General features: G+C 40.0%; 1 protein-coding gene across 1 annotated transcript in view; it reads right to left on the reverse strand.

Annotated features, from left to right (window-relative positions):
• The window catches only part of LOC126257846 (uncharacterized), a 139,266-nt gene that overhangs the window by 61,380 nt on the left and 61,621 nt on the right, over positions 1-16,265 (reverse strand). The window contains exon 5 of the mRNA XM_049955598.1: positions 9,105-9,230. Coding sequence (XP_049811555.1) covers positions 9,105-9,230 — 126 coding nt within the window. The remainder of the gene's footprint in view (positions 1-9,104; positions 9,231-16,265) is intronic.

A 16,265-nucleotide genomic window follows, 5' to 3' on the forward strand; every position in this document is an offset into this window, starting at 1 on the left:
AAAAAAATCCTGGGTGTTTCCTGGATTTTCTGGTTGTCCTGGGTGATATACACCCTGCCTTTAAATTATGTGTGCTATACTATTTTAAGTTTTAGTTAACCTTACTGGTTCCAGCTTTGGTTAAGTTTCATTGTTAAAATTGTTTATTCCACAGATATTCAGGGCAGTTTGTCTTGTTTCTGTCTATCGATTCTAAGCCCTGTTGGTAATATATGAATATTTTTTGTGCTGGTTGTGGGTAATTTATTTGGTGCTCAGAATTTGCGAGGTTTCAATTTTCCAACCCGCTTGTTAGTTTAAGTCATGAGGATGGTGGTGTTAATTTTATTTATACATTCTTTTGTAGAGTTAGCCTGAGTTATTTTGAGACAGAACTACCTGGGAGAGGTGAAGCTCTAAACTAGGTCATGATTTCAAAACTGAGATTAATATTCATCAAGTCTGAACTATTAGATGTTTATTACTGATTTTTTGGATTGTTGTATATAATCACAGCAATTTGAGCTTTTAAACTTTAATGTGTATAAAATATGCATAATAACAATTTGCACTACTTGATAAATAAATCTTTTCTTGGTGTTGTGTTATGTTTTTTGTGGCCTTGCACCCTATCACTTCCAGCTCCTCACTTGCTAATCATTTCACACATGAACATAAATTGTTACATACATCTATATGAGTTTATATTACATTAACCACAGTTGCTATGGGGTGTAAATATTACGCATCTTTATATATAGGAGATGTTGAGTCCGAGATGCACACACACACACACACACACACACACACACACACACACACACACACACACACACAGACCAAACGCAACTAACACACATATGACCACTGTCTGGCTGCTGAGGCCAGACTTTGAGCAGCTGTACATGATGGGAGAAGGAGTGTGGGTGGTGGGGGTAAGGAGGAGGCTAGGGTGGAGAGGGAGCCAGTAAAGTACCACTTTTTGGAGCTTACAGGGATGAAGTACAGAGGGTAGGACAGCTAGATAGATGGAGGGTCGGGAAGGGAAGGGGATGTAGAACAGGTGAGAAGTAAAATCACTGTGGGTGCGCTGGTGGAATAGAGGACTGTGTAGTGCTGCAAGGGAACATAGAAGGGGCTGATGGTTAAGGACAATGGAACACTATGGAACTTAACATCTGAGGTCATCAGTCCCCTAGACTTAGAACTACGTAAAGCTAACTAACCTAAGGACATCACACACTTCCATGCCCAAGGCAGGATTTGAACCTGAGACCGTAGCAGCAGTTCAGTTCCAGACTGAAGCGCCTAGAATTGCTTGGCCACAGCAGTTGGTGAGGATACAGTTGGTCATGGTGACCAGGAAGGAGGTTGTAGATTTGGAATCTGTCAGGCACTGTGAAAGGTAGTGTTCAATAGTGGGAAGGCCTTGAGCATTAAGGATGTTGGTGTGAAGGGAGGTGGCATCAATAGTGACAACTGTGGCACCATGTGGTAAAGGAACAGGTACTGTGGAATGTTGGTGGGGGAAATGGTTCATATCTTTTATGTGGGAGGGTAGGTTGTGGGCAATATGATGCAAATGTTGGACTACAAGAGCAGAAATTCTCTCAGTGGGGCACAGTAACTGGTCACAGTGGGGTGTCCTGGGTGGTTGGTTTTATGGACTTTAGGAAGCACATAGAAGGAAGGACTGTGGAGAGTGCAAGGGGTAAGGAGAGAGATAGACTCTAGTAAGAGGTTCTGGGATTTGAGGAGAGACTGGAGATTGTGCTGGATTTCTGGAATGGGGTCACTGTGGCAGTGTTTGGAGGTGGATGTATCTGGCAGCTGGCGGAGTCCTTATGCCAGGTAATCTTTGTGGTTCAAAACAACATTGGTGGAGCCTTTGTCAGCAGGTAGAAGTATAAAGTTGGGATCAGTTTTTAGGTGGTGAATTTCAGTTTCTCTATGGATGTAAGGTGTAATGTAACAGACTACTGAAACTATCGATACCATCGGCTGGCGAGCTATGCGGTGCCGTGAATCGACATGAAAGAACATGTATATTAATATAAAATTACAGTCAACATAAACTGAAATATTATCGTTTTATTATAAAAACTAATAATTTGCAGGACAATCATATTATGTATTGCTGCAGAACTATTTGAGGACTCTATTCAATTTTCGTACTGTTTTCATAAGTGTATACATGTGATGTATAAAATATCTATGCTCAATTCATCTTGGCAAACCTGTGCACTTTGTAAGGTCTTTGATTGTTAATACAGAAACAGTTTTGGCCAAGTGAGGCTAAGGGTCAGTCATATTTTGGTGATTCTAAGAGGCAGTGAGTCTTGAGAAGTCATGAGAAACGGACAATTTTGAGAAAGGTTGTGTTGTTGAACATTTTTGAGACAACGACTTATGTTGGAAAAGCTTATATTGGTGAACTACTGATTGTTATGAAGATGATATAACGAAAATATATAACATGGAAAGCTTTAAACAGTATCAGTTCTTACGTAGCATATTACAAACCCAAGGACCGATTGTAATAACAATTACAGCAAATCCAGAAGTTACCCATAGACAACGAGCAAGCAACAATGAGTATTCAAGGTAAGTTAAGTAAATTATTTCATGTTTGTACTGTGAAGTTACCTTCTCTTTGTCAAATATTTAAGTCTCTTATGCTCTGTTAATAGAGTGAACAGACTGACGGGGACTTGTGGTCCACTATTGAAACCAGGAAGACCACACAGGTTTTTAAACACATGTCATAATTTGATATAAAATAATTGATGATATTTAATATTTGTTCCCCGGACAAGAGAGGTAACATTACAAAGGTTAGCTTGGATGTTGAGGGATTTGGGGAATGTTGTGAGGCATGGTTCGAGGTTAAGAAATTTTGAAAAGTTAACAGGGAGTGATTTGGTAGCAGTGGGGGTGGATCACGGTTGGATGAAGGAGTGAACTGAGTGAGACAGGGTTCAGCATTGGTCTTTGGTTGAGTGGGGTTGGTGGCGAAAAAGTGTTTCCACTACGGGGACAGGGAGAATGAGAGAAGGTCTTTAACAAGTCATGTATGATTGAATTTGGGAGTGGGACAAGAGGTGAGGCCTTTGAAAAGGACTGATACTTTTATAGGGCTAAGACTTATGGAGGAAAGGTTCATGACTGTATTTCTGTTCTGTTTAGGTTTTGGATTCTGTATGGTGATGGGAGGAAGTTTTTAAAGGTGGGGAAAATGTAGTATGTCTGTGAGACAGGGTTTTTCAGGTATGTGAGGGAGGTTTGGAGCTTCTCGTAGAGGAGGTGGATAGTGGTATTCCAGGGTGGGAGTAGGAGGTGAAGAGGGTGGAGAGTTTTTTGAGGTGGCATTGTGTATGATGCTTTACTTCCTAGAAGGCAAGAATTTCAGCATGTGAGATAGGATTGTGATTGTATAGTAGGAGAATTTTGTGGATGGAGAAGAGTTATTGAAAGAAGGTATGGGCCTGAATAACATGGTTTTGCAGTATTATGTTGGTGAGGGTTAAGGATGGAGAAACCTAAACAGATGGAGGTCATTGTGGAAGGAGGGCTTGCAGTTGGAGATGGATTATTTGATAGTAAGGCCATTTTGGTTCCACAAGCCAAGCATGCATCTCCAGTTTCTCCTGAAATCCTTAAGTCCATCCCTGACCCTCTCCCCGAATTCCATGTCAATAATTCTTCTCCAGACTCTCCTGAAACCCTTAGGTTCATTCCAGAACAAAGACTCCCCACCCCAAATCTATCTCTCCCCCACCCCCACTACTACTACCCTCCACTCTTCTACTTTCTACACACACTGTAAAGTCAATAAACTCAACCTCCCAGAACATCCCATTGTGACTGGTTACTGTGACCTCACCAAAAGAATTTCTGCTCTTGTAGACCAGCACCTGTAGTCTTTATCAACAATCTACCCTCTATATAAAAGATACCATCCATTACCTCCACCAACTCTCCACAATTCTGGTTCCTTTACCACACATTACCTTGCTTATCACTTTTGGTGCTGCCTGCCTTTGTTACAGCAACATCCCTAATGCCCATGGCCTTCCTGCATTGAGCACTAAGTTTCCCAATGGCCAACATATTCAGAACCTACAACCTCCTTCCTGTACAGCATGACCAACTATATCCTCACCCACAATTACTTCTCCTTTGAAGGCATCACCTACAAACAAATCTGGGTTATAGCAATGGGCACCCATATGGCACCATCCTATGACAATCTATTCATGGGCCATCTAGATAAATCCTTTCTAACCACCCACAATCCTGAATCCTGTAGCTGGTTCAGATTCATTGAAGACATCTTCATGACCTGGATTGAGTGTGAGGACACCCTATCCATATTCCCCTAGAACCTCAACAGCCTCTCCCCCATGGTCCTCCTCAACCCGTTAAGCCATCTTCATCAATGTCGACCTCTACTTCAAAAATGGCTAGTACTTCCGTCCACATCAAATCTAACAACCACCAGTGATGCCTCCACTTCAGCAGCTGCCCTTGCATGCAGCCTAGCCACCCATGGCCATTGCATTTGTAGTGATGAACAATCCCTCTACTAAGGGTCTCACAGAGGCCTTCACAGACCATAATTACCCTCCCAATTTTGTACAGAGTCAGAACTGCTGTGCCTTATCTCTCCAGTCAACCCCCACCTCCCAAAGTCCCACCGTCTAGCCACAGAGGAGCATTCCCCTCATGACTCAGTACCACCCAGAATTGGAGCAACTAATCACATTCTTGGCCAGACAACATCTTGTCGTGCCCTAAAATGAGGAATGTCCTACCACTATCCTTTCCACCCCTCCCACAGTGCCATTCTGCCACCCACCAAACCTACACAGTACCCTCATCCCTCTCTACACAACACGTGTTCCCAATCCCTTGCCTCATGGCTGATATTCTTGTAATAGACCTAGATGCAAGACCTATTTCCTACACCCTTCCACCACCACCTACTCCAGTCTGGTCACAAGTATCACATATCCCATTAAAGGCAGCACTACGTGTGAAACCAGTCATGTCACCGACTGGCTAAGTTACAACCACTGGGCCGCATTCTGCATAGGCATGACAACCAATAAGCTACCTGTTCACATGAATGACCAATGACAAACTGTGATCAAGAAAGAGCTGGACCACCCAGTTGCTAAGCATACTGCTGAACACAATGTTCTTCATTTTACATTTTGTGTCATCTGGATCCTTCCTACCAAAACAATCTTTTCTGGATTGCACAGGTGGAAACACTCTCTGCACTATATACTACGTTTCCTTCACCTATCTAGGCCTTTACCACTCCATAGTCCTCTATTTCACCAGCACTCCCAGAGTCTGTTTACTTCTCTCCTTCTATGCTCCTCCACCCCTGACTGCACCTAGCTTCTCTACTCTTTCCCCACCTCATCCCTGTATGCTCCCACAAACAGCACTTTACTGTCCCCCACCCCTACCATACTATCCCACTCCCTCCACATGCCAGCCAGACTGCTTCTTCCACCACGTGCAACTGCTCACAGTCAGTCAGAGATAGCAGTTGTGTGTGTGTGTGTGTTTAGTCTAATTTGGAAGAAGAACTTTTGGCCAAAACCTTACTTGTTTGACAGTCTTGTTGTTGTACCTATCTGCAACTCAACATTTCTGCTATACATTGAGTAGCAATCTAACCTTTTGATAATATCATCATTATTTCATCCTGGACTCTCCACTGTTTGATTTTACATATCTTTTTATATGCTTTCACGTACACGGTTCTGAGTAATTTTATGCTTTCCCCCACAGCTCAAACAAGTATTTACAACCATACGTGGCGTTATTATTCATGTACACTCTAGGTCCTCTGTGAACCCAAACTTTTTTTAACAATTTATTTTGTAGACAGACTACATTTTCCTGGAATTCTATCAATGAATCAAATTCATGATATGATGATGTTCATTTTAAGAAGCTACAAATGTCGTAGGAAAGTCCTGGTGGAATGAAAATATTTTTGGGTTAAAGGAGACCACTCACCAAAAAGCAGAAGTGCTGAGTCATCAATAACCACACACAAAAAGAAAGTGAACGTGCTACTTTTCAGCAAACACACACACACACACACACACACACACACACACACACACACACACACTCACATACAGGCACTTGGCTATGTCTCTACATGGTGCTTGCTGGACTAATGTGGGTACATGAGAAGGGAGGGGGTGACAGGATGGAGGAAAGCAAAACTGTGGGGTAGAGGGTGTGGGTAAAGTGGGTTACCAGAGACTGAGGGCAAGATGATTATGGGAATGAGGGATGAGTTGTAAAGATAACTTTTATCTGCTTAGTTCAGAGCAGCAGGTGTTAGAGGGAAGGATTAGATGGTGCAGGTTGTGAAGCAGCCATTGAAACTGAGCATGCTCTGCTCAGCTGCATGTTCCACTACAGGTGGTCAGCAACAGTTTGGCAGTTACCATTCATCCTGGTGGACTGCTGGTTGGTAGTCATATAGACATAAAAAAAACTGTGTAGTGTTTGCAACAGAGCTTGTATATGACATGGCTGCTTTCACAGGCTGCTAGCCTCTGATGGGATAGGATGACCCAGAGACAGGACTTTAGTAGTAAGTGCTGGATATGACCCCTGTGGCAAGAGGATGGGAGTGGGAGGGGTGTAGGTATGGACTAGGATATTGTGTAGGTTCGATGGGAGATAGAACATTTTAAGAGGGAAGGGAAAGATCTTGGGTAGGATGTCCCTCATTTCAGGGCTACATAATAGATCCCTGATGAAGGATTTGGTTCAGTTGTTCCACTCTTGGATGATACTGGGTGACTAGGGGATGCTCTTTTGTAGCTTTTTCTTGGGGTTGAGTATTGGAGGTGTGTGACGATATGGCACAGGAAATCTGTTTGTGGTCTAGGTTTGGAAGGTAGTGCATGTCTGTGAAGGCCTTCCTGATACCTTCAGCATACTGGGCAAGGGACATCTCATCACTGCAGATATTTCATCTGCGGGTGGCCAGGCTGTATGTTTTTTTAAATTTTTTTTTTATTTTTTTTTGTGTGTGGAAGGGATGGCAGCTGTCAAAATGCAGACACTATTGTTTGTTAGTGGGTTTAATGTAAATTGAGATGTGGACAGAGCTTTCAGAGAGGTAGAAGTCAACATCAAAGAAGGTGTCATGTTGAATTGAGTGGGACCAGGTGAATCAGATGGGAAATGTGTTGAGGTTGTGAAGCAATGAGATTAGGGTAACTTGGCCCTGAGTTCAAATCGTGAAGATACCAGCAATGAATCTGACCCAGACTAAGAGTTGGGATTTTTAGGAAGCTAGGAGGTTTCCTTTTGATGGCCCATAAACTGTGTGCCATAGAAGGGTGTCATATGGATGCCCATCCATGGCTCTGCTGTGAATTTGTCTGTAAATCTCCTCTTCAAAGCAAAAGTTGTTGTCAGTCAGGACTTCTCTGCTGTGAATTTGTCTGTAAATCTCCTCTTCAAAGCAAAAGTTGTTGTCAGTCAGGACTTAGTCTGTGGGGTGTACGAGGAATGAGTTGGTGGGTTTTGACTCTGAAGGATGTTGGGAGAGATCATGGTCAACAGTGGCAAGGTTACGGGCATGAAGGATGTTTTTGTTTAGGTAGGTGGTACCAATAGTGATGAGTAGGGATGGTGGAGAGATGGTGAAGGAAGTGATTAGTATCTTTAATGTGGGAGACTAGGTTTCAAGCAGTTATTTGAAGATGCTGGTTGACAGGAGTGGAAGTTGTTGCAGGCGGAGCACAAAGGGGTACCAGGATTGTTGGGTTTGTGGATTTTGGGGAACATCTAAGAGGTGGGTGTATGGGGTGTGAGGTGTCAATGGGGTAAGGAGGTAGATGGACTCAGTGGATAGTTTCTCAGAAGAGCCTGTAAGTTTCAATGGGCACTGGAGGTTATGTTGGACTTCTGGAATGAGATTCCTATGGCAGAGTTTATAGGTGGAGTAATGTGGAGGAGGTGTTCAGTCAAGTAGTCAGTGTGACTCATCACAACATTAGTGGAGTCTTTGTCTGCAGGCAGGATGATTAGGTCAGCATCTGTTTTCAGATCATGTATGGCTGTCCTCTCTTATGTTTAAAGGTTAGTGTTCTTATGAAGGGATCTGGTGAAGGATGGTGAGATCAAGTTAAAAGTAATGAATTCCTGGAAGATGGGCAGAAAGGTAATTAGGTGGGACATATGGAGGGTCACAGGTGAATGATTGTATGAACTGAGGGAGGCAAGGTTCAGTGCTGGGATTAAGGTGGCTTTGATTGGAGGGCTTGGGCAAAGACATTTTTCCACTGTAGGAATTGGGAGAAAGAGAGTGAGTCTTTGACAAGTCCAACATGGCCAAATTTGTGTGTGGCGCTGAAGGAGTGGCATTTGGATAGGATTGGAACTTCTGTGCAACTGCGGTTTTCAGTGGAAAGGTTTACAACACTGTGCTGGATTTGCTCTGGTTCTTATTTTTGTGGAGTTTTGGGAGTAAGTTTTGGAGAATGTTGAAAATTGAGAGGTCAGCTATGCCAGGTCTGGGTGCTATGAGGCGTTGATGGGCAGCCCACTGTGAGTAGGATGGGTGTTGATGGATAGTGGGATTAGGACATCAACAAGCTGGACACTCACGTCCCCATGTCACCTTCAGTGTGTGCTGCAACTCACTGGTCGCAGCAACTGTACATCACATGCCTTGCCCATGTACCTGCTACCCTTCCTTCTCACATTCCTAGCCAGCAAACCAGCTGCTTCTCCTGAACCAATATAAATCTAACCCCAACCCCTCTCCATGCCTCTCACCTCTCTCCCTCTACCCATTCCATCCAATATAACATCCCATCACAACAACTTAGTGCACCTGCCGAAATGCAGTACTGGCTCTATTCATCCATCCTGCTCTATGTATACACCAAAAGCTAGCAAGTTTTCTTTCTTTGTGTATGTGCCCGTCAACAACTCAACAATTTTGTGTTTTGGTTAGAGGTCTCCTTTAATCCAAAAGTCTTTAATTTTAAGAAGAAACATTTCTATTAGCTCATTTGTGTATTAATTGTGAAATAGAACAATACAATAGAAGTTTAAACAGTCCTTACCTCTGTTTACTGAATCACATTCTATTTGAGTCACCTTGATATTCCATCTTCGACCAAAGGTATTTGTGGTAGTGGCATCAACTGATAATTGCAGAGGAGTATTACCAGCTTCGAAATCAACATAAACTGCAAGTAAGAGAAGAAAAAATACTTACATAGAAAAAAATAATTTTAATGGCTGATTTAATTTTTGAAAAAAATAACAACAAATCATAGCTCTAAAATCTATAACATCTATTTTATGTGGTATCACAATACATAAAATGGGTCTGGAGTTATTAATATCATTCATTTTCATTCTAAGCTGTGGGAGTGAAATTGTGGAGTCACAGTACGTGAAATGCATCTGAATTATTATCATCCATTTCTATTCTAAACTGTGGGAGTGAAATTATGGAATATTCATTTTCAGTTTCTTAACTTATTTATAGCTTGCAACAAAACATGATATCCTCATCTGCGAGATTGTTATGCAAGCATGATCAAATGTGTCCAGGATATAACATTAAAATGGTAACTTGTTATTGAGGATGATTTAATTATTTACCCCCAGTACAAGTGCCAAACTTTTTTTAATTAAACAGAAATTTTCAGTACACTATATGGTATGTGCATGAACAGTTGGAGATTATTACAGAACAGAGAAATGTTTGGAAAACAATGTAAACATTTGGAAAATGCAACCAGTGCTCTTTGTCAAAGTCAAGATACCTAAATGTCCATTCTTCATTGAGAGCAGAAACTTGTCATTGTGGGATAGTGTTAAATACATAGGTCTCAAACTGACAAAGGGCTCACACCGGGAGACACAAACTGAAACTTGTAATAAATTCTGAAATCTTTCCTGACAACTTGGTCTTCTTCTGAGAAGCAGTTCTGTCAACTACAACAGAACTCATGTCATGGAGGCAAATAACAATACTGTATAGCTTGATGACAGTCACTCACTACAATCTTTGCTGGGTTACACGAGCAGATAAAACTGCAGCATTTTATTGCTGAAAAAGGTTTACTACATTCTGGTCCTCAACAAGCACCCATTTCTCATACAACAACAACCTTAGACACAATAGTAATTCAAAACATCATTAAAAGTACCTATTATTAGCCAATCTTATTTACATTTAGGAACTGAACTTACCTGTTAGCTGCGTATCAAACAATAATTGTTATCTATGTTTACACATAAACATCTGTGAAGTGCATGACAAAGGGTACTGCCCAGTGTACTATGTATTGGGTTTTCTTCCTGTTCCACTCACATATGAAGACAAGATGAAGTCCGCTGTTATGCCTCTGTGTTCACCATCATTAGTCTAATCTCATACTCACAGACCCTAAGGGGGCAGTACATAGGATGCTGAGCTATATGCCTAGATTCTTCACTAAGAAGTGGTTCTTGAAGTTTTGTAAGTAGGTTTTTGTGGGATAGTTAACATTGATCTTCAAATGTCTCCCAATCCAGATCCCTTTGTTTTTATAATATTCAGATAATTATTGTTCTACTGTAAATATATCTGTGGTCATGTTGATTTTAAAATGCAACAAGAGATAAAGAGCAGCTGTTTAATATAATTGAGGAATCTGCAGCTTTTTTTTCAAAATGATGACTTTCCTATTTCTGCTATTTAGCTTAAGTAAGCACATATGGTTTATGTCAGCTTATAATGGAAATGGTCAATGACCATTTTTTCACCACAAATTGGAACATGTGATAATTCGAGTATCTGATATGCACAATCACTAAGCACCCAGTACACCCAGACAACCAGATTATCCAATACACAAAAGTACTTATAAAATCATATACCGGTACATTGTTAGTTTACTTTGTTATGATTAAATAAAGTATTGAAAAATATTTCACTTAAGTACTAATATTCTAAAATGTATAAGAAGAATATATTTCTAAATGTGAAATGTTGTGTTCCCTTTAATTTTGAAAGAATCTTTGAAATGATTCACATTTATTATTGGTTCTATTTAAACATATATTAGATTATAATTTGAGGAATATCTGTGATGTAAATGCTGTAAAATACTACTGACTTACAAATTTTATCTTTTTATGTAAACAATCCATATGTAATTGTCACATATTTGAGTTAACAACGCAACATGAGCATTGGTGGTCACGTTGTATCCAAGGTGGGTCTTTGGTGTGTGTTAATGTCAGTCTGTAATCCAGACTCTATTTTGTTCTGTTGTAAGTAGTAGGTCATCCTGGTTTAACGTGTGAAGTATGATTGCAAAAGAACATATGTGAAACATCTGCAACTATTAATCCAAATATTAATATGCAGCACAGACAGGAAACTTTTTTATACTGCAATAACCAATAGCAAGGAATTAGGTCTCTTAGAACACTGAGCCTATTTGAAGAAGAAAGTATGATGGATTATGAAAGAGAAATTAAGAAGATGATAACAGACTCAATAGTTATCATACCATTGATATTTAAACATAATGATCCCACTTTCATTCTCCAGTTGTTTACAGTACTGGAGAAGTGCAGAAAAAATCAATTCATTTTCCAAACAAGGTTTGTGGGCTAATTTTTATGAAGTGTTGAACTTTAATAGCAGAAAAGGTGGAAACATGAGAAGCTGACATACACCATACTTGCTTACTTAAGCGAAGTAACAGAAATAGGAAAGTCATCATTTTGAAAAAAAGCTGCAGATCATTTAGTTATATTAAACTGAATGAACCACAATGTATGAATGAATGAATGATTTTATATTAAAAAAAATATATTAACACTAGGGATGCCATCATATTTCTCCTACAGGTTGCAATAATAATCCATTATCAATCAGCGTCGAGCTGAAATTTTTGTACTGTTTTATTGAGAAGAATGTTGCGTGAATTTTCAGAGGGATTTCCTTAGTAGTTGTCATTAGTTGAAATTTTCCACCTTTACAATCCTTAAACATGAATTTTACTACTTCATCTTCATGATCACATTCTGAGTATGGCCTATCCATTTTGTCTCATCGTGACAATCTTATCTTTCATTTCTCATTCATTTATATGAAAGATATAAATGTAATAAAATTTATGAAATTGACTGTACTGTCAAAATATATCCAAATAGAATGAAGAACACTAGCATAAAGATAGCCAAACATTTTGAATCACTGGCTTTTCCATTCACTAAGCATGTTCTGCAGAAGCTGGCATGAAAGAATTTTCAGCACTGTGCATTGCAGCAAGGCACACATCTACTGAGAGCTGTAACTATCATGGACCATCCAAGAGTAGTCTATTAAGAATTAGTTGTGGCTGATTACATTCAGCTGCACTATATACAGAAGAAAATCTTATACAATTAGGAGAAAAATTGTTAACTTGAAGAATATATTGATTTTCCACTTACACTATTTAGTTGCCATATTTTTACTGCTGTTTAAAACACACACACAGTCACACACACACACACACACACACACAGAATATTTATATATAAAAACATAGAGAGCAACACTGGAACTTCCAGTCAGGCTGCAGGACTGGACTGGTAGATGTTGGGCTGCAGCAGTGGAACAGCAAGTGAATGTATGCATGTGTGCATATGTACTTGAACACACATATTTATATATTTATTAGCTCCCAAGAACCTCTAAAAGCTCAGCTGGCAGTAACTGCATTTCCACACATTTGCCTGCTGCTCAATGTCTTCTCTCTTTAGCAGATAGTTATCAATCCTCATATAGATTTTTATATTACATTATGTATTCAATATAATAGAGGGAAACATTCCACGTGGGAAAAATATATCTAAAAACAAAGATGATGTGACTTAACGAACGAAAGCGCTGGCAGGTCGATAGACACACAAACAAACACAAACACACACACAAAATTCAAGCTTTCACAACAAACTGTTGCCTCAACAGGAAAGAGGGAAGGAGAGGGAAAGACGAAAGGATGTGGGTTTTAAGGGAGAGGGTAAGGAGTCATTCCAATCCCGGGAGCGGAAAGACTTACCTTAGGGGGAAAAAAGGACAGGTATACACTCGCACACACACACATATCCATCCACACATATACAGACACAAGCAGACATATTTGGAGACATTATGTATTCAGCATCACTGAATTTGTGGAAAGTGGTTTTTTTCTTATATTATGGTGGTGTACTTTCATTGTCAGCCACAAACGCTTTGAAAAAGGTACAGTATTAAATGTGAGTGTATGAACCCCAAATTCATTAAGGAATCCTTGTAAGAGGTTCTATTATGTATTTTTGAAAGAGACACACTACCTAGGCTTTTGAACTAATAGTTCTTTCATCGAGGAGAAGTAAAGGACATGTTGGGGAAGGTTAATAGGAAGGGCAAGTCACTCAGATCCCAGGGTGAGAGAGGCCCACATGTGGTGAGGACAAGGATAGACTTTGTCCTCAATACAGGAGGGCCTTCCTCTTCCTGGGGTCTGAGTGACTTGTAGGCAAGCAAAGCTCTGGATTCTGGCCCATACTGGCTAAATGGGACCAGCTGCGTCATTCTCTACCAATGGCATCATTTGTATGCAGCTTGGAGGGCCACGGGATCAGCAGTCTGCTCTCCCAGTTGTCGATGGCTTGCTTGACATTGGAGCCAGTATGCCTCAATTGAGTAGCAACTCAGCTGGCATCATGAGGTTGAGTGTACTTTGGTCCAGTCTTTCTACCAAGGAGAAAGTCCTGGCAGTACCAGGAATCAAACCAGGGGCCTAAGCATAGCAGCCATATATGCAGGTCACTATGCCACAAACATGGTCTGAGAGACCAAGCCTTCTTTTAATTTTCCCCAACACCTCTGTTACTCACCCATGATGAAGAAATTGTTAGCTCTGAGCAACATGTAGTGCACTTACTTTTATGTATATTTATCGACAGTGCTATACATTTTGCCTCCTGAAGGTTTAGTGTTGGTCAAAAGTTCTGTCTCCATATTTATTAGTGTACATGATTGAATTTTCCTTTTATACAATTATACAATATTTTTATTGATTAAATCTTCAAAAGTAACACTTTGTAAACTTTGATACATTATCACAAAAGATGGCTGCTAGGATGACAGGAAGTGAAAGTTTATAGAATAAGCTGTTTCTTAAGTGGGAACAGTGCCAAACTAAATATCCTGATCTGTTTATTAATATTGTGATTTCATTTAGGCTCGTTATGCACTAAAATACCAATAAATTTGACACAATGTATTTCATTTACTGTATGACCAACAAAATCTGTTTCTGATACTTTTAATCGCGTTTGTTTAACTTTTCGTAATGTGAGTTTTTGCATACAAAAAGTTAACGTTTTTGATGTGAATATGTTGTAAATGTCTACATCTTCATCTACATCTACATAGATACTTTTCAAACCACCAGCAGAGGGTACCCTGTACCACTACTAGTCATTTTCTTTCCTGTTCCTCTTGCAAACAGAGCGAGGGAAAAATGACCATCTGTATGTCTCCAAATGAGATATAATTTATTGTGTCTTATCTTCATGATCCTTACATGCAATGTATGTTGGTGGCAATAGAATCATTCGGCTGTCAGCTTCAAATACCAATTCTCTAAATTTTCCCAATAGTGTTTCTCGAAAAGAATATTGCCTTTCCTCCAGAGATTCCCATTTGAGTTCCCAAAGCATCTCTCATGTTGTCCAAACCTACCATAACAAATCTAGCAGCCTGCTTCTGAATTGCTTCGATTTCTTCCTTCAATCCGACCTGGTAAGGATGCCAAATAGCAATACTCAAGAACAGGTTACTCCAGCATCCTATATGCAGTCTCTTTGCAATGTTATGCCCAATTATTTAAATGACTTGACTGTGTCAAGTGGGACTATAGTAACACTGTATCCAAACATTATGGGTTTGAACTTCCTCCTTCTCTGCATTAACTTACATTTTTCCACATTTAGGGCTACCTACCATTCATCAAACCAACTGGAAATTTTGTCTAAGTCATCTTGTATATTCCTACAGTCACTCAACTTCAACACCTCACCGTATACCATGGCATCATCAGCAACAACAACAGATTACTACCCACCCTGTCCGCCAGATCATTTACGTAAATAGAGAACAACAGTGGTCCCATCACACTTCCCTGGGGCGCTCCTGATGATACCCTCATCTCTGTTGAACACTTGCCATTGAGGAAAACATACTGGTTTCTATTATTTAAGACATCTTTGAGCCACTCATGTATCTGTGAACTTATTCCATATGCTCATGCCTTTTTAACAGCCTGAAGTCAGGCTCTGTGTAAAATGCTTTCCAGAAATCTAGAAATATGGAATGTGCTTGATGCCCTTCATCCATAGTTCTCAGTATCTTGTGTGAGAAAAGGACAAGCTGAGTTTTTCATGAGTGATGCTTTCTAAATCCATGCTGATTCGTGGACATAAGCTTCTCAGCCTCAAGAAAGTTTATTATATTTGAACTGACAATATGTTCAATGATTCTGAAGGAAACAGAAGTTAGGGATATTGGTCTGTAATTTTGTGGGTCCATTCTTTTAACTTTTTATATACTGGAGTCACATTCACTTTTTTCCAGTCACTTGAGACTTTGTGTTGGGCAAGAGATTAATGATAAATGCAAGCTAGGCAAGGGGGCCAATGGCGTAGAGTAATCTTTGTAAAATTGAACTGGGATTCCATCCAGACCTAGTGATTTATTTGCTTTCAAATCTTTCCGTTGCTTCTCTATGTCAGGTATGCTTATCACCATGTTGTACTACAAGGAGTCTGTCTGATTGTTAAATGACAGTATTTTTGGATGGTCCTCCTCTGTGAATGATTTCTTCAACATGAAATTTAAATCTTCAGCTTTTGTTTTGCTATCTTCAACTGCCACACCAGATTGGTCAACAAGGACCTGAATGGAAGCTCTAGTCCCTTTAGTGATTTTACATATGACCAGAATGTTCTTGGGTTCTCTGCCAGATCTTTTACTACTGTGTGATGGGGGTACTTGTTGGATGCTTTGCACATAGATCTTTTCACAGATGCATGAATCTCTTCTAACCTTCAATTATTGTCATTTATTCATTCACTTTTGAACCGATAGTGCAACAGCCTCTGCTTCCTCAGCATCTGCCGATGGTGAGTCTCTTCTATCCTTTATCCATTTACTAGGCACATAACTCTCAAGACCCCCTGAT

This window comes from Schistocerca nitens, chromosome 1 (genome assembly GCF_023898315.1).
Source record: "Schistocerca nitens isolate TAMUIC-IGC-003100 chromosome 1, iqSchNite1.1, whole genome shotgun sequence".
NCBI classification, from domain to species: Eukaryota; Metazoa; Arthropoda; class Insecta; order Orthoptera; family Acrididae; genus Schistocerca; species Schistocerca nitens.